Here is a 27928-nt window from a genome sequence, read left to right on the forward strand (position 1 = left end):
TGAATAATTTTAAATGATTTCTCTTTCCTAATACTGATGAGTGCTTGAATCTGAATAACCTCCAACTTCAGCTGTGTAAACAGTAGACTTTTAAACTTCTGGGCAGAAAATACAGGGAGAACAAGTAACAAGAAATACAAAACATGAATACAATAATTCTCTAAGGGGTCATTTTCCCTTATGTAATATCCATACTCTTTCTTCTCAAGGAAAATGAAAAATACAACAAATTTCATTTCATTTCATGGTCTAGAGCAAAAAAAAATCTAGGGCAAGTAGGGAGTGTTTACAAAAAATACTACTAACGTATTCAAAATCAAATTTGTTTCTTTTTTTAAATTAAGACACAAATCTTAATTTAATTCCTAATAGATTTTGTGGTATTTGGAAGTCATTTCAATAATCCTCAACCTAGTTTGTGCCTTAAAGGCCCATCGGACAAGTATTCTCCTGTATAAAGCTATGAGTCTTATAACTTATCATAACTTTAGGACATACAGATTTCCTCTTGATCCAGAGGACAATAAGAAAATATATGGTATGTTGTTAACAAGTATAATATACTATTTCTCAAGGATGAATTATATGCACTAAGTAGAATACAAGACATTCAGGAACATATATGAAAGGGAAAGGAAGTGTGATGTTGGAAACAGGGGACATTGGATAAATAGTAATATTAATAGCTGGGATTTATTTAGCATTCTAAGATTTTAAAATGCTTTATGTATACTGTCTCATTTAATTCTCCCAACAAACCTAAAAAGTAGATGCCACTTTATTTTATAGATGAGGATAGAATCTCAGAAATATTGCTACCTGCCTGGGGTCATACAATGAGTATCTGTAGTAGAATTTATTGCTACAACTTCCTTTGTCCAAGTCCAGTGCTATATCTAACATGCCAGGATGCTTTTGTAAGAGACAGATAAATATAAAAACATTTTAAAAATCAGTAAGGAAGCTTTTCTCTATTCATGTGTGAGTGATACTTATTTTTAGGAGATCATAATGATTTCAGCTTAATTTGGTAGTACTGGAAGTTGAGTTTTGGGGTCATTTTGAATATATTCAAAGGAAGAGGGATTGGGATTAGGGGAAAATTGGCTATTTATTGAATGCATAAATGGATTTCTGAGAGTTTAAGATATTTTATTCTGAGAAAAAGTTAGCACTGATTCTCTTTTTTCTCTCCCTCCCCTACATTCATGAATAGGTTGAGTGATAAGCTCAAGAATTTCTGGAATATATATCATCCAAGGGTTTAGAAAAGCTAACCAATCTGACTGATTTAGTGGTGTTATTGAAGGTACAAAAAGAAAGTTGTAATTTTGTAGGAGAAATCGAAGAAGGGTTTATCATGGTAATCTGCTACTGAGTAAGAAAGTCATGTTAATGACCACAGAATTTTTTTGAACTTTCTTAAATGAGTCTTTTTGGAATCATCTTTTCCTACTTGTTATAGATCTTGCCAAGTCATCTTAATTCATCTTTTTTCTTTATTCCCCCCTTCTCTTTCTGCTTTCAAACATAGAGGTGTGCTAGCCTGAAAAGGGAAAGCAATAAAATACAGAATCAATGTAGCTGGGAGTTGGAAGACCCCAGGCCTCTAAATAATGGACTCCTAAATTTGTCCTCACATAAAGCAAAGACAAACAGCTTTGCTGAGATTGGAATTCTCAGTTACAGAACTCAGGCAGGCAAAGCTTGTTAGGAATCAAGAGAAAAATCTGGCTAAGTCTTGTACCATCTTTAATCTAGGAGGAGATCCTTTAGGGTATTATTGAAGGACTTTCTAAAGCAAATTATGATAGAGTCTGGGAGCATCAGGAAATTGTGTTTCCATGAATTTGATGAGAAAATAAGTATTGGTAACTTGTCCATAGATAACACTTGAGTAAATAGTGACTGTGAAAGGCAGTCTTTTATGAGAAAGGGCTAGCTGGTTTTGAAAACTCATTTCCCTTATTTGGCAAAACTAATGACTGGAGATGATATATAGCTCTGGTACTTATTGACAATGAAAGTAGCTAGGGCTGATTTTGTATCACCATCTCTATATTGAATGACAGCATAGATTTTGGATATACAGAGAGCCCAAGATCTTTTTCCAGCAATGGTAGCTACCATTAAGAGCCATAAGGGCCAATTACTTTCAGAGTACAAGAACTTTCTAGGCATGTTTGGTAGAGGAACAAAAGATTAGTTTCTGCCTGACAGTTAGGTTTTTGTTTGGAGACAATACTACCTTCATATTTATATTTATATGATTATAAATATTTATACCATAAGTAAGCAAGAAAACTTACTTACATAGCCATACAGTTGGGAAAATATGGGAGGATTTTTTCTAATTTATTGTTCACTAGCAAAGCACTTCTTTTCTTTGTTCCTAAGAAAGATGAAAACTATTTGTTCCTTACAGGGAATATAAGAAATAAGAAACTACTGTGTTTTATCCCTAACTTTAATAAACCTGAGCTAAAAATAAGAGGCCCACATTTATCCTCAACTAGAATTATTAATGGCTTATTCTCTTGTGAGTCAAGGCCAAAAACAATCTTCCACACTTAATTTAGACATTATCAGTATCAGGTAACATAAAACTTTGTGGCTGATTAGTGCCCTAAAAATCATTCAACATGCCGTCACTTATGTCCTTGACAGTCTTGTGTATTGTTTCATGATTATAAATGTGATTGAATTGTCAGTATGTTCACACCATGAACAGGAGGGACATCTCTTCCCCCAAACCAGTTGTAACATTATAGCTTGGATTATAAATTAGAGAACCTTTCATCAATCCTTGACTATTTTCTAAGGATTCATTTTAAAGTCAAATGAATCTTGAATGGATTAAGACTATATGCTAGTTGTATTAAATTGATTGGACATACTAGAATAGAGCTCTAATAGCATTTCCTTAGAACTAAAATTTTTACCAACAATTTTTGCTAGGGTGTTCATGAATTATGAAGCCTCTCAATTTTTCTAAATTAAAAGGAGGTAAATTTAACAGGGAACTAAAAAAAAGGAAAAACCTCCTAAGCCTTAGAAAAGTCCTCCTGTAAACAGCTATAAAATATCTGCCCAAAACAGTGAAAGCCTTCTTTCAGCAACTACCAGAGATATGTGGCTATGTAATATGAAGGCTATATAATCAAAGTGAGCATGTTATTTTACCTTTATCTATTAGGAAAGAAGCCAGTAATTTAGCTTGCTTTAAGGTGCCAATGGTGCTATGTTCAAATAAGTCCATTCTCTTTGTGCTTTTTATTACAATATACAAATACAGCAAGGAAATGATAAGCAAGTGAGGGTATGAGAAGCTTGCAGAAGGGCTACTGTGCTCTTTTTTATGGTGGCAAAGAATCATAGATTGAAGGAGTGCTTATCAGTTGAGAAACAGCTGAACAAATTGTGGTCCACGAATATAATGGAAAAAACTGTTGTACTGCAAAAATAGTGAGCAGGCAGATTTTTAAAACCCCTGGAAAGACTTACATGATCTGATACTGAGTAAAGTGAGAACATTGTACACAGTATAAGCAATATTGTGTGATGATCTAGCTCTTCTCAACAATACAGTAATCCATTCCAAAAAACTCACAAGGGAAAATGATATCTACATCTAAAAAAAAAGAATTATGGAGGCTTAATGAATATTGAAGCATATTATTTCTACTTTGTTTTATGTGTATAGTTTTCCCATTTAGTTTCTTCTTTCACAACATGACTAATGTGGAAACATATTTAAAAGACAAAAAATAAGTTTGGCTCTAGTGGTTTCTCCTCTTGTTTCCCCCATAGGTCTCCTGGGGGCCATAGCTTCTGTACCATTGGAAGAGCAGTCAAGAAAGATCATGCAACACATTCTTTTACCTAGATTTTCAGGGAGGGAGTTCTCAAGGAATAATTTCTGTAGTCACTCGTTTTGTTTACTGGCACTCCTTTGTAATCACATAACAATAAAGAATCCAAACACTTTGAAAATTTAAGGATTATGTTTGTTATACAGAATTAAACTGAGACTCTGAATTGCAATTTTCCAAGGCTGCAAAAACTAGGCGTTTTGTAGGTTTTTTTTCCCAGAAACCTGGACTGCTCTCCCTCCTCACTTTTGCTTCTTGGAACCTGTCTTCCCTCAAGGTTCAGTTTAAATGCCAGATTTTTTAAGAGACTTTTCCTGATATCACCTTCTCCTTAGTGCCTCCTACCAATCACTGTTTATTTTGTTATGTATTTTGTATTTACTTCTTTTGAATATACTGTTTTCTTCCAATAGAATGTAAACTTGTTTGGGATTGGGAGTCTTTGGACACTCATTGCCTAAGAAACTGTAGGCATTTAATAAATGCTTATCAATAAACTTACTGAGTAAACTCTCAGTTTTGGGGTTTCCATTTTGAGACTTGGCTTAAAAACTCAGTAATAAAAAATTATTTTGTAGTATTCTAGTCAATGCATTTACCTTTCTATTTTTTCCCTTTAGTTTTTTTCTTGTAAAGAGGCTTTGGAAATATGGCAAATACTTGTGTGTGTGTATGTGCGTGCACACGCACGTGCTTTAAATGTCCAGGTCATCCTCTAAGCTATGCAAGTTAGATAAATTCCCATTGCTTAAAGTAGGCATTTTTCTGCTAAAGTATGTTCTCCAGTTTTGGAAGGAAACTTCATGAATTGAAAAATTTGAATTTTCCAGAAAAAAATTATTATATAAAAATTAAATGTTTAGTAATATATAAAAGTTAAATGTAAAAAATATATAAATGTTAAATGTTAAAAGTTATAATGTATCATTATAAACCTCCTGTTGAACTCAATATCTATCCACATTTAGTAGGTAAGTTTTTCTCAAACAAAAAATCTGGTACTGAAGATAGAAAACCATGTTATGGTCATGGTATGCCTTTGTCCTTTTTTAAATGATTCTCTTTGGAATCCTCTTGTTTCCTTGTTATAGATTTTGCAAGTCATCCTAAACACACCTTTTCCTTTGTTCTACCCTTCCCTCTCCTGCTTTCAGAGGCAGAAGTAGATCTACCTGAAGAAGAAAAAGAAGAAAAGAAAGAATGCTATTATAATTTAAATGATGCCAATTTCTGTGATAATGTGCTGACATCCAATGTTACTAAGCAAGAATGCTGCTGCACATTAGGTGCTGGATGGGGAGATAACTGTGAGATCTTCCCATGTCCTGTCTTTGGAACTGGTAAGGAAATGCTTAATGGTTTGTTCCCTGCTGATGCTACCAATGAGCTTTGTAAATAGTTTTTATTTTCATTTCATTTTTTATTATAGCAATGGAATTCTGTTATCTAGTTCCATATCACAGGACCATTTAAAGATTTAGAACTTAAGTGGTTCTTTATATTAATGTCAAATTTTAGATCAGATTTATTTAGGCAAATGTAGCACTTCAGTATTTAAACTTCTTACTGTAAGATCCAAGAGAGACTGGCCTTATCTTGACTGCTGGCCAGTTTTTGAGAGATAATACTGTTTTAGATATTAAAAATAAAATATCCACTTTAGTACTTAACAGCTAAATGAATGGCAGACTAGTGTAATTCTTTGTATAATAACATCTAGAGTAAGACAGCTTGGCATAAAGGATAAACTATTTGATTTAGAATGCCAAAAAACTGTTTTAAATCCTCTCTCTGATATTTATTAGCTCTGTGTCCATGGGATAGTTAACCTTTCAGAACTTCAAACAACTCTCAAAGATTACAAATGATAGACAAGATTAAACTTTTCTCAGTGGCAGGAGTTCCCACTCTATTCAAATTATAGGTCTTTGACATAAGAATGTCAAATGAGTTGACTTTTTATATTTAATATTTCCTTAATGAACCTTTGAAATAATAAGATATTTGACATTATTCAGAGTTTGAGCTCTAGTACCCAAAGAATGTCTTACATTTAAGTGGTCATAAAATGAAATTAGGTTTGTCTATTTGTTTTGTTTATTTTAGAGATTTTGGACTCAAACTCATCCCTATCTCTCCTCTGGTATTGCTACCAGCCAGGTGCAGGTCTTATTAACTTATTCTTAGACTATTACAATATCAATAACATATTAGACAACATAGCAGTAGCAAACAGCTTTCAGAGACTTGTCTCAAGTTTCTCTCTACTCTAATCTATCCTCCATGTAGCCACCAGTGATTATTTTCCAAAAGCACCAGCTCAATCATGTCATTTCTCTATTTAATAAATTCTAGTGGCTCTCTTGCTTCCAAGATCAAATCAAATTCCTCTGTTTTAAATTCAAAGCCCTGTATAACATACTCTACCCTCACCTTTCCAGTTTCTTACAACTTACTCCCTGCTTTGTATTCTTTGATTCATTGTCACTGGCCTTCTTGCTGTTCTACAAATAAGACAATATTTCTCTTGGCATTTTTCCTGGCAGTTTTCCATTCCTGGAATGCTTGCCTTCCTCTTTTCTTGCTGGCTTCTGGCTTCCTTTAGACCTCAACTAAAAATCCCATCTTCCAGTGCTCTTCCTCTTTTTATTTCTGCTTATTCTGTTATTTAGCTTATTTGTACATATTTGTTTATTGTTTCTCATTAGCTTTGAGCTCCTTGAAGGTAGAAATGATCTTTTGCTTTTTTCTGTATCACTAGTACTTAGGACAGTGCCTAGCACATAGTTGGCATTTAATAAATGTTTATCGACTGACATCTGTGACTTGGACAAGGTTATTCTTAAAGCTAATTGAGCATGAAAAATTTAAAAAGTCTTAATTTATTCAGCAAACATTTATTTAATGCCTATTATGAGAAAGACTGAAAATACTAAGATAAAAATAACACTCTCTCCCCTCAAATAGTATGCATTATACTGGGGATATTCGACATGCATAGAATAAATAAGCCTTAGTACATCAACAGGTAGATTTGTTTTTTTTTTTTCTTCCATCACAAAATTATTTATTTTAATGATTTTTCTCTTTTCTGGAATTAGCTGAATTCACTGAAATGTGTCCTGAAGGAAAAGGTTTTATTCCTACTAGCCACTCATCCCATACTGTCACTGGTCAAAACTACAAAGGTGAGAGAATTTATCACTTATTTTTAAAAAGCACATAAGTCTTATAAAAACTTGACTTTTGTTGTATAATACTATTGCATAATGTTGCATAATACTAAAAGTTCTTGTCATTTTTTTTTCTTGGCAGAGACAGAAAAAACTCTTCACAAAAAGAGATCATAAATCACATATATTATTATTAGTTGTGATTTTGCTGTTGTGATCTCCAGTAGAGTTTTCTTATCAAATTAGTACATTAAAGATTTGTTACTACTAGAGAAAAGGGCACAAAATGAAGAAGAAAGTAGGTCTAGAAATAGAAATCTCCTTACTCCCTTTTCTATTTCCTCTTTCATTTGAAGTAAGCTGAAATTAGATTTATAAATATAAACGTATATTCAGTGATGTTACTTTTTTATATTGTTAGGAGTGTATTCTTTTTTTTTGTTTTGTTTTCTTTGTTTTTGGGGGAGTTGAGGGGTAATAATGCTTTGAAAGGTATCATGGATTCAAAGTAAAACCTCAAAACAATGAGCTTCTTAATGACTAGCGAAGTAAATGATTCAAAATATTTTTCTAGTCTATTTATTTGTGGAAAGCTAAGTAGTTTAATGAGCCAGCGGTAGAACTTCTTAGCAAATGAAAATGAAACTCTGCAAATTACTGAATTTCTAATTGCAGGGATAGAAGACTTGATTGAAGATGGAAAATATTGGTTTCTCTTTGCTTCATAATTAGAAATGAAAAATGTTATAATATTTTAACGAACACTTAAATTTCAGTTTAAAAATGGAAGAAGCAAGAACTTGAAAATATATTGTTTTTTAAAATAATTTCAATATCACTGTATCTCATTAAAGTGAATACTAGTATTTAAATAGAAGCTCTGACCACCACATCATTTTGTGATTTTAGCCATTTCACTAATAAGGTATTATTTGCATTTTTTTTCTTTAAAAGAGACACACAGTTAAATATGCATTCCAATGACATTCTGCCATAGAAATTTTTCCTGAGAATTCTTCATTTCATAAAGTTGTATCCCTATCAGTTGATAGGAACACAGTATTTTCTTGTGTTTGAATGTATTTATTTGCAACAGATATTTTACACTGACGTTTTGGAATTATTGCTGAATTCATTGGGTTGTTTTGTAATTTTCTTCTTATAATTATTTGCTTTAGTGATAGTTTTTTCTGATTATTTCTTCATAATTTTAAGAGTTTCTTTTTCTTTACTTTTATAAGACAAGCTTGAGTAGAACTATGCCTGTGATATTTCAAAATAGAAGAATCTAATGATTAATCCTTTCTTTTAAACTAACTAATAATGAAAGTGTGATGATAGATTCATTATCATAAACTTCCCTGAAACTTTGCCCATAGATGCAGATGAATGTCAGCTTTTTGGTCAAGAAATCTGCAAACATGGCTTTTGTTTGAACACTCAGCCTGGCTATGAATGCTACTGTAAGCAAGGAACATATTATGATCCCGTCAAACTGCAGTGTTTTGGTAAGTCTTATTGCACCATATGTTATTAAAAAATATGGAAAAAGTAAATAGGTAGGTCCAACCAGTAAAAGCTGTTTTTCATCTCCCCTTATACCTTCCAAATCAAGTGCTAGAAAAACACAAAATATTTTTTGGATCTCTTGCTGGAATGAAACTTATTTTTTTAGCTCAGTTCTACAAACATGTCAGAGTCAATATTCAATATAGAATTATATTTTAGGCCATTGGAGCAACTGAAGTGTTTCTATAGTATGTACAATCTTCTGTTTCATTATTTGTACCATATGAATTAGTTCTGTTTTTTTTTTTTTTACATTGATGCAGAATTTTTCTACTTAAGGAAAAAATCATGTAAATTAACTAGAGAAACACAGTAAAGGGAAAATAGTTTTGAAACTATAGTTAAGATTTTTTACCTTTTATGTCAAAGAATATCTGGCCAAAGATATATTCTTTGCAGATTCAGTGACATCAGAATGTCACTGTTTCAATGAAGTGAAAGTAAGATTTTGTTTTCTTTATTTGTTTTTTGTTTTATGTTAGAATACAAAATTTTGAAATAAGAATTGTTCTACTTTAGTACTGACATAATTGTTTGAAAGAAACCACTCAAGAATCTGGTCTCTACTAAGCAATGTATGAGATATGATTTTGCTTATTTGTTTGTTTTTTAATTTAAGATATGGATGAATGTCAGGACCCAAACAGTTGTATTGATGGTCAGTGCATAAATACTGAAGGATCTTATAACTGTTTCTGTACCCATCCAATGGTGCTGGACTCTACAGAAAAGAGATGCATAAGGCCAACAGATTCAAATGGTATGCTCTGTTTTTGATATAGAAATCATTTAATACATATTTATTAATCACTTACTATGTGTCAGGCACTGTGCTCTGCTAGCCTTTGAGGATACAAATAGGAATAATGAAGAATCCTCACTGTCAAGAATGTTACATTCTTTTAGGAGATATATATGAATATGCAAGATATTTTGATAAATTTTTCATCAAGATGGTCAACTAAGAACTGGATGGCACTTGATTTAGGTTTTATATTACAAGGAATACGAATGCAAGCTATGCAGGTCAGAATTGTGGCATTGTATTCATTTACATTTTTAAAATGAACAGTTAGAACAAGAGAGTGAAGTAGGTTATTTAGAATATCCCTGATGCGATTCAAGTAATAAAGCAACAGAAAATTCCCAGGTAATGAGCATTGTTGTCTAGGATACTTAATGTCATAAACTCCCAAGAAAATAACCAAAAATATATTTTTTGGAATAACAAAAATAGAATAAGAAAACAGAGTGTAAAGGAAGAACTCTTCTAGGCCTAAGGGAAAACTTAAACTTCTCAAAGGGGGAAGAGGGAGATTCCTAATTAGGATACTGCAGGTAGACTTATCTGGCTATACTAGAAGGAATTAGTATTCATTTGACAAAAGAAAACATAGTTAGATGACAAAGTATCAAAGACCCTTCTATGGAAGATGAGTTATGCTTCAACCTTAATGCACTGAGTTATAAGGAGCCACTGGAAAGAGTCAGAGAAATGTATGATTGAACATTAGGCATATTTGGTATATTACTTCATTTAAAAAAAAGAATGTGTAATAAAAGAAACATTAAAATTGGGAATAATAAGTTACAGTAGTTTACTTTCTAGAGAAAAGTTTAGTGGTCATCTAAGTCAATTTCCTTGTTTTGCTAAAAAAGAAATGAGTTCTATTGTTTGGACATGTATATTTATTTTGTATTTAATTTATACTTTAACATATTTAAAATATATTGTCAACCTGCCATGGGCGGGGGGGTGGGGGGGGGAGGAGAGCAGGGGGAGAAGGAGGGGAAAAATTGGAACAAAAGGTTTGGCAATTGTCAATGCTGTAAAATTACCCATGCTTATAACTTGTAAATAAAAAGCCATTTAAAAAAAAGATATGAGTTCCAGTGTCACATTAACTTATACTTTTGAAATAAGAACAAGAGAATAATAGTGATAGGATTGTGTGTTTTCAGAACAAACGGAAGAAACTGATGTCTATCAGGATCTTTGTTGGGAACACCTCAGTGATGAGTATGTTTGTAGCCGACCACTGGTTGGGAAGCAGACAACTTACACTGAATGTTGCTGTTTGTATGGAGAGGCCTGGGGCATGCAATGTGCTCTTTGCCCTATGAAGGATTCAGGTAAGGAAAGTCCGGTTTAATTCTATTTAACCTGGGTTGTAGGTATTGTGTGTGTGTGTGTGTGTGTGTATGTGTGTGTGTCTTGGACTTATTTGACAATCTGGTAAAGCTTATAAACCTCTTCTCAGAACTATTTAAGTGCATAAAATAAAATACATAATTTTACAAAGGTAACAAACTACGTTGAATACAATCATTAAGATAGAACACCTTTTGAAATCCCTTTGTAGGTTATCTTCTATATTGTTGTGGAATAGCTAGCCAGTGATGAAAAGATAATCATTTCATTTTTTTGCCTAAGTGTTTTGCCTTTCATTAGTTTGTTTGCAAATGGACATAGGGAAAGGATGGAGCCATGTAAACCACTATAGCACACTCCAGTGCAGTGTAACTGTGACCTGAATTTGGATTCATCTTCCACCAGAATAGATTGTGATCCATGCATCTCACTTTGTGCAATTCTTATAGATCCTCCTGAGAATCTTCTATAAAGGATTTTTCACATGAATCACCACAGTATTATTAATCTCCCCAAATTTCTAAATTTTCAGATCTCTCTCTCTCTCCTTTTTTACTCTCTCTCTCCTCATGTCGATGGCTATCTGTCTCTCTCATTTTTGCTCTTTGCTAAGAATGAAGTTTCTCTGTCTCTCTGACACACAACTCCTCAATTATTCTATATTTATTTCATATGTATTCTGTATATGCCTTTATATGAACATATCTTTCATTATAGCATGTAAACTCCTTGAGGACAGGAGATATTTTACTTTTGTCTTTTTAGACAAAAAGAGGATCTTAATATTTCTTGATTAGTTGACTAAAGCCACTTTGTGTCTGATTGCTTTAAATAACTTTTCAGTTGTTGCCAATATATTTGTGATAAAGGAAACAAAAACAGAGAAATCAGGGAAATAGGAGAGTGAGAAGTTAACTTGCAATTTAATGAGAAGTATATTTACTTTCAGATTTTAGGAGTTTAAATATCTTTGGTCCAGGGAAGAAAGGACCAGGTATCAGAAACCTTGTTTCCTGCCCTATTAAAGGAGTTAGGCTGGGCCAGATATCAGTCCTTGTCTACTCAGCTTGTTACTGAACAAACTTCTCATTAATTGCCCAAAAGAGAGAACTGAAGATAAGATTGAAAAAGGAAGTTGGGAGAAAAGAGACCTAGAAAAATAGAGTGAAATAGGAGTACTTGTTTGTATTTCCCTCTTATCACTACTAACAGTAGTAACTGGTTGAGTGTTACTTGCTACTTCTTTAAAAGAAAATACTGTACTTTAGTCTTTGAACAAATCACTGCCTTCATCTAGGACATGCCTGTTGTCCTTATTTGTGAAATGATAGGATTGTTGTTTTTCAGAATTGCTTGATTTTGTTGTTGTTTTTGTCAACTGTTATGTACTCCTTTGATGATTACTGTTGTCCAATAAAGTTTTTTTTTCAAATTTTGGGAAAATTAGTTTAGGGAAAATCTTTTTCTTAATTCTTTTCTCAAAATTGGGATTGGGATAAAATTACTTTAAAGAAGAAAATGCCCTAACAAATCTTCTGTAGTAGAATTAGTGGTCATCAAAATACACTGGAGTTGGATGATTCTGGTTAAAATATATATATTTAAAATAATTTTATAGTTTCTATTTATCACTTTAGAAACAATTTTAAATTGTGCTATAACATTTATATGATGCTATATGGTTTACAAAGTGCATCATAAACATTATCTTATATTTATCCTTACAACACCATGGGAGATTTGTGCTACTATTAGCTATTTTTGGAATAGCATATATTAAGTCCTTCTCTGTCCCTCCTACTTTTTATTAATGTAATTTTAAACAGTTTTCAGAGAGGCATAGTATTAAAAAAAAAAAAGTTATACTATACCATTCTTTGACCAGAACACATTTGGAATATTTAGTTTAATTTTTACATGCCACATTTCCAGAAAAACATCGATAAGCTAAAGCTTAGTCAGCAGAGGGAAAGCAAATTGGTGAAAAACATTGAGTTCTTACCACATGAAGGTTGGTCCAAGTAACTTAGCTTTCAGAAAATTTGTAGTGGTAAAAAAGAGAGGATGGAGGGGGCATTAATGCTGTGTTCATTTACTCAAGAGGCTTCTCCATAGAAGAGGAATTATACTTGTTCTTGGCCACAAATGTTAAGAGCTGTGGGAGGGAGATACAGAAAGACAACTTTACTTACAAGGGAAATTTTAATAACAATTAGAGCTGCTCCACACTGGAATGGGTTACTTCAGGAGATAATGACTTCTCCTTCTCTGAAGCTCTTCAAGGAAAAGGTAAATGACTACTTGTCAGATTTGGTGTACATGGACATTGAGATTCATCCTAAATTTGAAATCCTTCAATTTTTAGAAACTATACACACACACACACACACACACACATATCCCTACTTTTCAAGCAGCTTCCCTAATATCATAGAGTAAATGAAAAATCTAGGGTGTGTAACCAGGTCTTCTGATATTATAACTCTGGAATGGCTTAACTCCACTCACTTTCTCTTCAGAATACTATCCAAAGCTACTATAATAATTTCCCAAAATCGAATCTGTTAAAGGGATCAATCATTTAGCCAAATTAGTCAGTCAACAACCATTAAGTGACTACTATGTGCTAAGCACTGTATATCATTTGTTCTGAGGAATAAGGTTCTAAGTCAATCAAGAGAAGTATTTCTTTGAATATTAATATTTAGTAAAATTTTTATTTCAATGTAGAGCAAACATTAGTAAGCTCAAAAAGTTGACTTACTTCTTGGAATTATGACACAACCAGAGATCTTGTGATACATCCATATAATCAGTAGTATCTGAAAATGGGAAAAGAAAAATTCAGAAACAAATTTTCTCACCATTAAAATAACTGCTTCTGTCCAGTCTCTACAGCTCAACTTTATTTTGCAAAAATTATTATTATTGCTGTTTTCATTATGCCATGTTTTATATTGCTATTTTCATTATGCCATGTTTTATTTGTTACTTTAATCTTAGAAAATGGATATGGTCATGAATCTTAAAAATCAGTTGACTTCTTTATGAGACTCATTTAAAAAAAGATTTTGTACACAATTAATTTTTGACATGGCATATTATCCATAATTATTTTACCTTTAACATACAGTCAGGAAATTGGACTGACATCATATCAGAAAAACTATGTATGTCAAATCTTCTCTCTTGTGCTGGATGTATTTGACTCTCTTTCTTAGGGAACAACTAGGTACCAAAAAGAACATAGAATGGTGAAAATTCAAAGAGCAAATTGTCCCACCTTAGTAGTTCCATAGCATGTGAGTGAGTATAGCTGTGACACTTAGGAGATAACTTTCTCTCCTGTGGTCCATGTGGTCATAGGTATTAATCATAGCTGTTAAAAATGCCTAGAGAAAATCGACCACATTTGCTACTGAAATGGGATTCCCTAAATTTAGATAGCTTCTGATCATGCTTGCAAATGCAAAACAGGTGTAAAGTAAAGAAACAAATATATTGCTGCTGTTTAGGAGCCCTTTATTTTTTGAGTCATCCTGTTTCAGTGGCTTGGGGTTTCATGTTACCTTCCTGTTCCCTTCCATCTGAGCCCAGATGTTAGTTATCTAGGGAACCATACTAGGTACATGAGATCCCTGTATATTGGCAGTATTGGCTTTTATTTCCATGTTCTTATTCTTCCTAAATTCCTTTGTTTCATTTTTGCCAGCTGAAATTTTTGCACATGAATTCTTCACTTTAAATTTTACTAAAATGGATTTGGTGGCCATTTTTAACATAGCTTCTTTGAACTTGAAAATAAGAAAAGTAGCTAATTCTTGTAATAACATGCTTTACTACCTGGCAAAACATCACCCTGGAGAAAATGAGTTTTTAAAAAATTTATTTTTAAAGCCCTTTACTTTAAGCCTTCTTCAACATAGTTGTATTTTAATATCTCAATGTGACATGGAGATGACTCTGGGTTCTTGAAGGCTTTGTTGACCTTCAGTCTTTAGTAACTTCCAGTCAGGAAAGCCTTTATTTGTGAGTTAGAATTCTGTGTTTATCGTCTGAGGATCAACCTGTTTGAACTTGAAGATTCAGCAGATTAGCCAAAAATTGATGAATTTTTCAACCAAAATTCTCAGACTTTCGGCTGAGTTGAAAATTTATTTCCATCAGTGGAAGGATAACCCTGAGACATCAGTTTGCAGATTTACAAAGAAAAAGCTGTACCAATAGCATAAATAATACAGTATAGTTAACTTTGGGGAAAATTTGTAACTGATGACTGGAAATAACATAATAAAATGATCAGGAATCTAAATTTTTTATTTATATGTTTTAATGGAGCACAAGTGTACAATCTCTTAGGACCTTTCATTCCAAAATCTCAAAGTACTTCTTAAATGTTGCATACTTATTCTCTTCCCTTGTCTGACTAGTATCAGGCATAACCAATTCCTAGACTATTCTGTTTGTATAGAGTGAATGTGAGGATGGAACTCTTTATCAACCTTCTTTGTCTGTCTCCCAAACCTCTGAGTATCTTTAAACAACTTTTGAGATATTAATTAGCATATCTTTAGACAGGTCTGGGTCCTGTTCTGCCTGGCTCCTCCTTGACTCCTCCCTCTGAGCCACCAAATTCTCCCATCCTAAGAAGCCCCCAAGACTGGATTTCTACTATAAAAGATCTGCTCATGATGAAGATCTTTGCTAAGTTCTTTCCAGGACTAACCCCATTATGAGGTTCGCTCCCTTGTAGTGCCTTCCCTTTAATGGCATCTTTCTCCTTATTATAACTTGTTGGAATCTTTACAAACTGTTAAGCCATTAGAGTTGATAAAGACAATAATTATCTAGCAACATCCTCTTATGTGAGATGTTGAAATCTCCCAAACATGTGAATTCCAATAAATACTTAAATATTTCTTGCTTCTATGAGCGCTTTAAAGGTGTGAACACAAGCATCGTTTCTATCAGTTGTACTTAGTACCTTGTTTCAAGTTCTGGCCCAAAATATCTCCTTCTAAGATCAAATCAATCATTTCGAACCATGCTAAATTAGATAATTATTGTCTCTATTAACTCTAATGGCTTAACAGTTTGTAAAGATTCCAACAATAACTAACTCTGGTTAGTCTGCTAAACTCCAGTCAATGGCATTCCCAGGCTTCATGGCATATTCTTTTAATATTTTCTTCCAAACTCCTTTCCTTGATAACCCTATTGCTCTTCTAACTATATTTCATATTTGCCACTCCTGGTTCTTATTTTGCATCTTGTTTTGTCAGTGACCTCTTCCCCTAAATAAATCTACTTCTTGGCAAAGAGAATGGTCATTATGAATTTGTTATATATTTCTTTCAAACTAGGAATTGCATCCCGATCTTATCACTAAACATGTACTATTCTTAAGAATAGAAAATTACAGTAAATTTCTGTTCTAGTTCTTGTAATACTGGAAGAGGTTTTGTGCTTCTCAAGGTCAATCAATCATGAAATATTTGTTAAGTGTCCACTTGTGTTTAAGGCTGGGGATATAAGAACATGCAAAATGATAATCCCTGCCCTCAAGAAGCTCACAGTTTAATGGGGGAGACAGCAAGTGAACAAATACATATAAAGCAAGCTGTATATAGGACAAATGGGAAATAATAAAGGAAAAGTGCTAAAATTAAGAGAGGTTGCCAAAGATTTACTGTAGATGATGGAATTTTAGTTGTAACTTGAAGGAAGCCAGCAGGAAGAAATGAGGAGGGGAAAACATCTCAGACATCAGGGATAGCTAGAGAAAATGCTCAGAGTTAATGTCTTCATGGAACAGCTAGAGGTCATTGTTACTAAATGGAACAATACATGGTGAGGAGCAATGTGTAAAAAGACTGAAAAGATCAGAGGGGAAACCAGTGACAAGCTATAGATCAGGACAGCTGGAGATGGTCCTGGATGTGGTGGGAAATCTTGACATTTTTAAGTTGAAGTCTAAGTTTGACTGAGGGAAATGCCCATTCACTAATTAAAGCTAGAAGGGTCATCGTGACGTTGATAGAATACAGGGGTTTTGAAGTACTGAACCCCCAAAACTACATTGGAATTCCAGGACTCTTCCCATATTGTCCTCAGATATTGGGGAGATGGATTTAGAATCCCAAAAGTATATTGGTGCTTCAAGCAGATATCTCAAAAGAATTTGTAGGTTTACAGTTCTGATGGACCAGGCCATCCTCAGCAACGAGATCAACCAAATCATTTCCAATGGAGCAGTAATGAACTGAACCAGCTATACCCAGAAAAAGAACTCTGGGCGATGACTAAAAACCATTACATTGAATTCCCAATCCCTATATTTATGCACACATGCATTTTTGATTTCCTTCACAAGCTAATTGTACAATATTTCAGAGTCTTATTATTTTTGTACAGCAAAATAACGTTTTGGTCATGTATACTTATTGTGTATCTAATTTATATTTTAATGTACTTAACATCTACTGGTCATCCTGCCATCTGGGGGAGGGGGTGGGGGGGTAAGAGGTGAAAAAATGGAACAAGAGGTTTGGCAATTGTTAATGCTGTAAAGTTACCCATGCATATATCCTGTAAATAAAAGGCTATTAAATTAAAAAAAAAAAAAATTTGTAGGTTTAGACCTTCTCCAAATCAAAAGGCAAGCCAAACAGGCTTTAGCAGTGGGCTAAAGGGATTTTTAGTGATTTAAAAGAGGAAAGACAAAAATTAAGTCCCCTAGTAGAACTCACAATTAGCTAGTGGAAAGATACCATTACATTCAGTCCTAATAAATTTGCTGCCATAAGGCAGTGGTTCCTAATGAACCTGCAAATGATTAAGGGATTATGTCATTGGCCAGCTGGCTAACCCTAAAAGGGAGTTAGACTTTTATCAAGGAAGTAAGGTATAGACAGGTTCTTTTATGAGAGAAATAACCTCAGGGACTGACATCATAACTAGACCTTCTGATTAGATACCTTAACTGTAGAGCAAAGACTTGAAAGAGGAATTCAACCTGGGGTTTACTGCAATAAAATCCTGCTTTGAATAACAGAAGCCCTAATCAAAATCAAAAGGTTCACTTAAAGAGAGAATCTTATTGGTGCTCCTATCTGCTTGCCTCTGGGAGTAGCTTGGCTTCCAGATTGTTTATAGTTAATTCAGGCTCTTTCCTGTCAGTGCCCATCTAGCTAGCTACCAAGGACCCCATCAGCATCACCTCCCTAATGAACTGGTCATCTTTGGTGATGTGAAACTATAACTTTAATCAAAAGGATTAATCCACCCATACAGCTTTCGTTGTTAGTAGAAATAGACTGACTCCAAAGACTGTCTTTATTAGCATATCTTAAGACAAATCTAGTGTCTGGTGTATCTCTACCTGGCTCCTCCCTGACCTCTCCCTAACTCCTCCCCTTACTCCTCAGATCCTACTTTTATTCCTCTTCTCCCCTGAAACTTGAAAATTTTCTGAACCCAGAAACACATTTCTTAATCATATATGATTCTGCCTTAGTCATATGTGGTTGAGCCCTTGAGCTAGTTCATATAATAAATGGCAAACTTTTGTCCTGTGATAAATGTTTCTCACATAAATGTTTCACTCGAACCTTATTCTAAAACTATGCTCTCCCATTCTACTTCATTTGGGACTGAAGGAAAAATAACTTCTGTGAGTAGGAATTACCCCATAAGGACCAGGCAACAATACTCTTTCCTTCCTTCCTTATTCCCTCCCTACTTTCCTTCCTTTCTTCTCTTCCCTTTCTCCCTTTTCTTTCCTCCCTCCCTCCCTCTTTCTCTCTTTTTCTCCCCCATCCTTCCCTCCTCTCTCCCGCTTTTCCTCCCTCTCTTACTGCCTTCCTCCTTCCTTCTTTCGCTCCCTTTCTTCCTTTCTTTTCCTTCCTTCCTTCTTTCCTTCCTCTCTCCCTCCCTCCCTCTTTTTCTCCTTCCTTTCTCTTTCCTTTCCGCCTTTTTTTCCTCTTCTTCCTCCCTCCCTTCCTTCCTTCTTTATTCCTCTAATACCTAGCTTCTCTATCACTTAATTTCTCTAGTTCCTTTTATGTCTACAGTTCCTTTAATAAGATAATATATGTAAAGTACTTGGAGTCTAAAGCACTATATCATCTCTTAGAGACATAGTTGTTAGATAGAGACTATTGCTGTAGTAATTGTCTTTCATTCTAAGCCTTATGCAAGTGAAGTGGATTTAAGTTAAAGAGAACTGTGCAAACACTCCAGCCTCACTTTCTCTGGGACCCTTGGCAAAATGGATGACTAGAGATGACTCTGGAAGCAGTAGAGATTTTGATCTTTTTAAGCTAAAGTTTTTAATAGACCTCAGTCTTACTGAAACAATAGCCAATCAATGATTCAGGTTAGGTAAGAAATGAGGTAGAGAATGACCTAGAAAAAAATCAATAGGGGAGTGGAAGACTTACAGGGTTTCTGGCCAAAAGAGAAACAATTACTATTTGTATTTTCTCTGAGTTAATCAAGATCTAAAGACCTTTTCTTGACCAATCAATGAGAACCTGAGTGATGTTTAAAGTATGTTCCTTAAGAAAGACATCTAACCTGTGAATCCCAAGATATCTTTCAGTGTTTTAGCATCAAAATTTATATTCCTTTGGGCAGGGCATCTACCACAAGGAAAAGGAAAGGAAGAAGGGAGGGAAAGGGAAGAAGAGAGGGAGCAAGGCTACACTAGGTCTGAAGTGGTGGGTGAGTATAAGCTTTAGAAGAGAAAGAAGTCTGGATTTTTTTTTTTTCTTGACTGTTTGGGATTCATTAAATTGAAAAAAAAAAAAAAAAGAAAACCAAGCTAAATCCTCTTAATATGAAATTAAAAAAAAAAAAAACACTAGAAGAAAAGGAAATACTGTTTTCTTCAATCAGTATGAGTTTTTTTTTTTTTTTTAATCCCTGATAAAGGGGAAATGGTTTCTTTCATTTCCTGCTAAGCTGTTGAAGAGGAGGAGTATCTTGGAAAGCTTCAGTTCCCAAACCTCAAATCCCCAGTAACCATATGACAGAGTAAAGGAATTGTTGGAAAGTCAATTGTGGAGGAACAGGAAAGGAATAGATGAAACTATTGTCTCATTGTCCTGAACAAGCCTCAGATGCAAAACTATTAAATTTCAGGAAAATCTAATAATTCTATTCAACTTCAGAAAAATTTAGTAAGCACTTATTATATGTTGGACCCTATGTTGGATACTGGCAATACACAGATATAAAATGACAAAGTTCCTGCCTTTAGTGGGAGTATAATCTAATAGAGTTATCTGTCAGGAGTATATATTTATTTTAAGAACCAGAATAGTATTTAAGTCATGTGAATTCTATCTTTCAACTACATAAAATATAGTATCCACAAATAAATATAGCACTTGTGTTTGTTTAGAAATTATGTAAAGAATAAATGCAGGTAGGCTAAATAATTTTCAGAAACTTTGCTTTGTTCACAGGTGTTACAGATGATATACTTGCCTTATTTTGAAATATTAATGGGTCATGATTTCATTGCAGTTGAGATCATGACTAGTCTCAACCCATTTCATTTTTGTACAGATCTTTCCATAAGTCTTCCTTAGAGAATCTTCCCAATGTACTAAAGACTTTTTTCTCATCTCTTAAAATTTCTTAGACAATGGTGTGGTGCCTAGGCTTTTCACTTGCAATCCTTTACTTTATTTTTGAAAAATAATCCTACACTCTTACTGTCTGATCTGTCCATTTAATTCTCTCTCTGGTTATACACATACTGGATGATATGTCATTGTATATGCGGTTGAATTGTGACATTTTGCTGCCAGTATAAGCCCAGTACAGCTTCTATCACCCTTGTATTTATAGCTTGTTTCTCCATAGACCTTGTGGTTCTGTGTTTTGTAACTATAGCATCAAGAGAAATAAACAATGATTTGTTGTTTTTATTGTTGCTGCTGAACCAGGTCAGACTCTTTGTGACATAAAACATGATTTATGACAAATTCTGAGTTTTTGAAAGCTATAGATGTATATTCATGTAGTCTTAAAAGGAAAGTTAAAGATACGGAAGAAGGCAGTTAAGTTTTATTGGCTGTACTCCTGATTTTGATGCTTAAAACCATAACTATTCAATGTATATCTAACTTATAGTCATTATCGAAGCTTCACTGGAATGCCACTGTTAGTGTACTTAATGTTCCTTGGCTACCATTCTGATTCTTGCTCACTGCTAGTATAAGTAACAGAAAGCTAGGCATGATTTATTTAATAACTTGCTTTTTGTAATATTGGCTTCCCTTAAAAGTAAAACTTTTGTGGCACATTACTAGGAAAGCTCATTTTTTGAGGGAGGGCATTTCTTGATGTGACTTCTATTAAATGTCTCAAAAAGTATTTAGCAAAAAAAAAAAAAAAGTTTTAAATGTAACTATAGGAGAATATTAAAAAGAGAAAGACTTTTAAAAAAGTAATTGTTTAAGCACATACTGTATACCAGGTATGTTGCTAAACATCAGAGATTCAAAGAAAGGCTTTAAAAAAAAAGCAAAAATAATCCTTATTTTCAAGGAGCTCACATTTTAGTAGAGGATACACAATGTATCTAATTAGATATTGTACACATGATATAATATAGAGTACATGTAATCTTAGAGCAAAAGACATTGGTACCTGAGAGGCTTTGAACTTCAAACAAACAAAAAAAATTTTTTTTCTTTTCCTTCTTGATTCAGCCAAGTCACTGAGAAAGCATATACATCAGAAATATGGCACTTCTAACCATTCTACTCCCCCTCAATACCATTATGCCTGAATTTCTCTCTTGTCTTTATTCCATTCTTCCTTGCATTCTAGATATTTATAAACATTATTTCTCCCACTTTCGCCCATTAAATTGTAGTTTATTATTGGCACAGGTCTGTTTTATACATACATTTCTGCCTTCAAGACCTAGCACAGTATCTTACATTACTATAAATACTTGATAAATCACTTTTTCTTGAATTGAATTTGAGCGAGGAAATTAAAATTTGGCAAGAATGAGAAAACAGATGGTTTAGCTGAATTTAAATTTTGATACCTATTAACAAAACATTTTACTTTCCAAGTTCACATTTAACCAACACTTACAAAAAAGTTCCCAATTTATAAAATATAAGAAAACTTGTTAGGAAATTACTTTATACACTGTTTTCCTGTTCTATTAGCCATTTAGTCCAATCACTTTTGAACAATACTTAAAATAAGAAAAAATAATCGAAATAATTTGAACATCCTTTGTGTTGGAAAAGGAGGAGAGATAGTGAACTTCTCCCCCTCCAATCCCATTTGCTACTATATTATGGAGATTTTTCATTCCTTTTACATATGATGTAACATAATCATAGAATTAAAGCAATAATTGGAAGGGACCTTATGGGTCATTTTGTCACATTCTCTTCAATTGATAACTGAGGAAACAGCTCTTAGAAGTAAAGTGCCTTAAGCCCAAGGTCATACACATAGGAAGTAGTAGAGCTGGTACTTGAATTGAATTTGAGTCTAAACTTACTGTTTAGACTACAGTAATTACTACACTAATGCTTTGACTGAGCTATGTTTTATCAAAGCCTGGTATTTATTAGCTTAAATCTTGCCTTTAATTAATTTACATCATTTAATAGATGAAGATAAGTATTTCATCTCAAGTGCATAGTAGCATATTTCATCACAATCATAGCCTAGGGGTAGCTCTTCAATTTTCCCTCCACACTCCAGTTAACTGATTAATAAGATAGCTAAATAAATAAATGCACATTCAAATAAATAAGCCAGATTTCCATTCATAAAACAGATTATGAAAAGATCAATTGATAGTTCTTTCATGTATACAGAATTCCTAGCAATATTGTTTTAGGTGCTCTGTGAACTAAGAAATATCAAGTTCAAAGAGAGGTAGAAAAGGTCATAATGAAAAATGCTTGGTTATATCCTTTAATATCATAGAATTTAGAGCTAACTAATGCTAGTCCAACTGAGCATTTTATAGATTAAGAAACTGGGAGGCAGGAAAGGAAAAGGACAGAGATATAAGGTAGCAAAGCTAAGTTCAACCTAAGATGCTCAGATTCCGAATCAAGGACTTTTTGTTCTCTACTCAGCCTTCCTGGAAGAGGTCTTTACACAGCATGCTCTGTACTAGCCCCATGGTAGACACTGGGAATACTGAAGAAGAAACAAAATAGTCCCTGCTCATAAGGAACATATATTGTCCTGGGAAAAGAATAAAGTATGTTCATAAGTAAGTAAATATTAGCTAGGGACAAAGTAATATATAATCATTCCAAGAAGGAGTAAATATGGATGATAACTCTGGACACTTTTTTTCCTTATCAATTTAACCAGGAACATAAATTATTAGAAGTTTTATTTCTTGAGTGGAAAAACTTTAGCAAAGAAAATAGATCATTTTAAGGGATTTTATTTTTCCATTACGTCACATTGGAGTTTCGCAAGTATAAGAGAAAAACCAAGGAACCTTAGTTGACCATTTTCATATAAGAACTTTTGTCCTTTGGAATATCGCTAAGCAACAACTTTCTTCTATCTCCATGCTCTTTGCTAGGTTCTGTTTTGATTCAAATATTAGTCACCCTTTGTTGTTACTACCATCTATCTTGTGGTCTGCAGTGATTACTTTCTGTCAAACAATTTTGCTTTTTGTTTGGATCTTTGCCTTTGTATTTTTCACCAGAATTACTTCTGACTGATTTGTTTTGTTGGTTTCAAATTTTAATTTTAAAATATCATTAAAATTTAATAGTACTAATTTAAAACTAGTAAGTTAACATTGCAGGAAATTTGAGCCCCTGAAACAAGTAATGATTTTCAAAGTCTCTGCTTCACACACAAGAATCAGTTAGAATCTCTAACCTATTAAAATGAAATTAAGAGAATTTTTTCATCCTAGCAATATGCAGTCATTTAATAATTGTAAACTTAATCTATGTGAGCATGTATTAACAATTCAAACTAGCTTTCTCGTGTGCCACATATCTGATATTTTACTACCCAGATTAGTCCTTTAAAGGTGAAGAATGGGTCAGGATACATTAATATGTTAGAGTGAGAACATGGAATCTCATCTGCCTGGTTCCAAAAGTATAGTGTGTTTTTTGGATCTTACCTCAATTTAAAATTATTTCTATATTTAATAAACAAAGTCCTAAATTGTCTTGCAAATGAAATTAGTATAGACAAGATCTGATGGTATTTTTTATGTTTTTCCCATTTGGTAAAGAGGAAAAGATTTGGATTGACAAGAATAAGGATGTCAAGAAAGCTGTCTACATTTGAATATTTTTTATTTTTTGTTTTTGTGTAACATCCTTAGTGCTATAATAGGAATAGAGACATATATTCCTTTCCCCCAAACTGTTTTGGAAGAGGCTGACTCAAGGATCATGGGAATATGTTTATACATATATTTTTTATACATTGAATAGAATGATCCAACAATCAAGAGATGACTTTGTTATTATAATGAGATAGACTATGATAGTTTTCTTGTGTAGAGCTACAGTTCCTTTATGGTCTTCCATACACATTAGCTGACTAGAACCAACAACTGCATCTTGCAATTGATACTTAAGAGTATCTTAGAAAATCAAAGGCAATCCATGCAATGACAGAATCTGAGAGCTAAAAGAGATCACAGAAGTCATCCCTTCAGAATCTGGATCTGAAAGCCCTCACCCCATCCATTCCCTCAAATTGAATACCCCACAGATAGCAAGTTAACTCAGACTTTGCTTCAAGATTTCTAGAAAGGGGAAACCAGTTACCTCCAGAGACAATCCATTCTACTTTGGGATAAAGCTAATTGTTAGGAAAATTCTTATATGAAGTCTGAAACTGTCTCTTTTTAATGCTGTCATCATTGCTTCTTTTAGTTCTGTTTTGAGGGATGGCACAACAAATCTATTTCTTTTACCAGATGACAGCTCTTCAAATATTTGAAACTATAATGTTAACTGTTATGTGTGTTGTTTCTCTCCCACCCCACCTCCACTGTAGCCTAAGTCTTTTCTTTTCCAGGGTAAACATTTCTAATTTCTTTAACTTATAAACTCAAGTCCCTTCATCATTCTTTCTCTGGACATTTTCCAGATTCTCATTGTCTTTCTTAAAACATGACATTGATAACTAATCATAGTACACAGATGGCCTGACAATCAGAATACAAATAGGACTCTTACCTTCCTTGTTATTCCTTTGTTGATTGTAGTCTAAATCAATATTGCCTTTTGTCTGCCATATAATACTATGGATTCATATTGAACTTGCATTTCAGTGATATCCCTGAAACCTTTTTCTGATGAAAAGTTCTCCTAGTTATGAATCTGTCTAGCCCTGTTAACTGATCCTATAACTGAAGTATCACTTCATATCCATAAGGATAGCATGAAAAGTCTTTTGTCAAATGTTTTGCTGTAAGCTGCAAGTTGTGTGTGTGTGGTTTTCTAAACTGTTGTTCTACACTAGTATCAAAAAAGAGTCTACCATAATAAAGGTACATTGGATCTTTTTGATCATTGCTGCTTCTAGATATTCGTAAACTGTCCCTTTAGTAAAATGTGTTCTAAAAATTTTCCAGAATTGAAATTAAATTGAAAGGCATGTAGTTTGCAAATCTCATTTTCAGCTTTTTTTGAAAATTGGAAAGGGTAACCTTTTATTATCTGGCCTCATCTCTGTCATTCTCCACTGTCTTTCAAAGATCAATGCCAGTAGCTCAGCAGTCACGTCTGCCGATTTTTTTCTGGACTCTAGTATGTAGTTCCTGTTGGCCTGATGATTTAAACTTATACCTTTTATTATTGAATTTTTCTGTTTTTCTAAAAACAATAAAATGAGGAGATAATCCTTCAGGATCTTTAGATTATTCATACAAATGTCTTTCTACCATATCTCTATCTTAGATGAAAAATCATGTCATTGTCCTCTCTAAATTTTGTTTAGATCAAAGTTAATTAGGATACATGCTACTTTAATAGAGAGCCTAGTGACTTTTAAGTCAATAGAGAACCAAGATCTACCACATAAACAAGGATAGTCATATCAATGAGATAGTTATGCTGTGGTTACTAGTTAATTCTTAAGTGGAAGATAGTCTAGTGACAAGTAATAATTGTAGAGAATCATTGTCTTGGATCAGGGAACCAGAGAGAAAAATATTAGCAGTCTGGAAGCGTAGGTAAACCAAATTATTTCAGTTGGAGAATAGAGTAGCATGTTTCATAGTCACTGGAATATCCTCATGGGCTAGGACTATAAGAAGAGATAATAATAGCAGTACCATGGTGCCAAAGTCAAGCAAAGTTATGACCAGGTAATACTGGAAAACCCTGGCTTACTTATGCATGCTTTGACTCACCAGAGCTGATTTTTATTTGACCTTGGTGAGCAGGTATGTTTCTTTTTTAAAAAAAACATTTTTAAAGTTTTGCTGCCTAATGCCTTCAAAATACATCTAACTACAATAGTGGTACCTTTCTTCAAAAGAGTTCAAGGCATTTTTACAAATCTATCACTTTTCTTTCCTCCTTATGAGATGTGTTTTATATTCAGATATTTTTCATTGGTCCAAGTTTTAGAATGTTCTTCAAACTTGGGTTCATGTGTCTCTTCCAATCAATCTGTCTAACATATTTCCAAATATTTAGACATTTTTGTAATTCCTTCTTCAGAGTTTTCTGTGTAAATATGGAATAATGACTAGGAATCAGAGGAGCAAGGACCCAGTTTTGGCCTTGAATTTGCTTTGAACACACAAAACTTAAATTTTCTGAATCTCAATTTTCTTATTGCTAAAATCTGATCTTCTATTACTAAGTTGTTGTGAAGTTCAAATAAAATGATGTCGTCTTATATTTTTGTGCCATATTATTATCATTGAGAAGTAGAATGGAACATTCATCTGACAGCTGGCCATTAGAATAAAGAACACCTGGGTTCACCTCCCTTCCTACACATGCTGGCTATATAAACCTGGACAAGCCATTTGGTGTCCCTATGCAATTCTAAGAATTTTTAAAGTTACAGAAAGGTTGCCATTCTGTACTGGTAAAGGAAGCCGATCCCCCTTGAAATCCCAAGTCTGGATTCTTCCTTAATCATTAATAATAATATTGCAGTTGTTATTGTAAGATGGTGGTGGTAATAATAGTAAATTATAATAAAGTTTCCATATAACTTTTAAACTTCTGAACCTCATCATGGCAGGGAAAAGGTGAAGAAGTGAACCAGCACTCCTGGAATTCTGTGGCAACGGAGCATGATCTTTGGTCCTTGTTGAGAAAAGTTTCAAATGGGCTAGGTGAATTGTATTTATAATCTGGAGAACAGCCTAGCTAAATGTGGAGATTTACCATCTCCAGCCATCATCAGAAAGTTAACTGCTATGAGAAGGATTTTATTTAGAAAGGACATAGTAATTCATGAAGGAGTTGAGATCTACATTGCTGAAGGGAGTACCCATTCAAATCTTTAAAAAGATACAAGTAACATATTAAAGGAAATTAATCTCTTTACAGAAGATGAAACATATAGAATATTTTCCTTTTCTTATTTCTAGTACAGTAGACCTACTCAAAAATGAACAGTGATGTATCATATTGCTTTTCTTCTCTGTCCTAGATGATTATGCCCAACTGTGCAATATTCCAGTCACAGGACCTCGGCGGCCATATGGACAGGATGCTTTGGTTGACTTCAATGCACATTATTCTCCAGAAACAGATCCTTACTTTGTTCAGGACCGTAAGTAAATGTTCATTTAAAACTTAGTTTTACATAAATTTTTTAGTTAATGTAAAACAATTTATGTTACAGATTAACTTCTTACATGGCTTTTTTTATTTGCGTAATAAAAGGGGTCCAATGGTTATAATAACAGAATTTTTATTGTAATGTTGAGTGATGGTCTATTTCAGTCCATCTATCAATCATTGAATAAGCCTTTATGAAACATCTGGTATGTTCCAGGGACTGTGCTTAGTTTGGTACTAGATCAGTTCAAGTTATGAAATTGTCTTTCAGTCAAGTAGTGTTATATAGATATTTTCAATAAACTGAAATGAAGCAAATTGATATTCACTAATAAGGGATTTTATATGCCAGGAGAAAGTGTT

The 27928-nt window shown here is 33.5% G+C and overlaps 1 protein-coding gene across 6 annotated transcripts in view; it reads left to right on the forward strand.

Annotated features, from left to right (window-relative positions):
- Positions 1–27928, forward strand: part of LTBP1 (latent transforming growth factor beta binding protein 1) — a 421971-nt gene that overhangs the window by 384067 nt on the left and 9976 nt on the right. For all 6 annotated transcript variants that reach the window (XM_031951251.1, XM_031951252.1, XM_031951253.1 and 3 more), the window contains 6 exons: positions 5027–5212; positions 6974–7060; positions 8425–8553; positions 9234–9374; positions 10577–10747; positions 27435–27557. In XM_031951251.1, the coding sequence (XP_031807111.1) occupies positions 5027–5212; positions 6974–7060; positions 8425–8553; positions 9234–9374; positions 10577–10747; positions 27435–27557 (837 nt within the window). The remainder of the gene's footprint in view (positions 1–5026; positions 5213–6973; positions 7061–8424; positions 8554–9233; positions 9375–10576; positions 10748–27434; positions 27558–27928) is intronic.

This window comes from Sarcophilus harrisii, chromosome 2 (assembly GCF_902635505.1).
Source record: "Sarcophilus harrisii chromosome 2, mSarHar1.11, whole genome shotgun sequence".
NCBI lineage: Eukaryota > Metazoa > Chordata > Mammalia > Dasyuromorphia > Dasyuridae > Sarcophilus > Sarcophilus harrisii.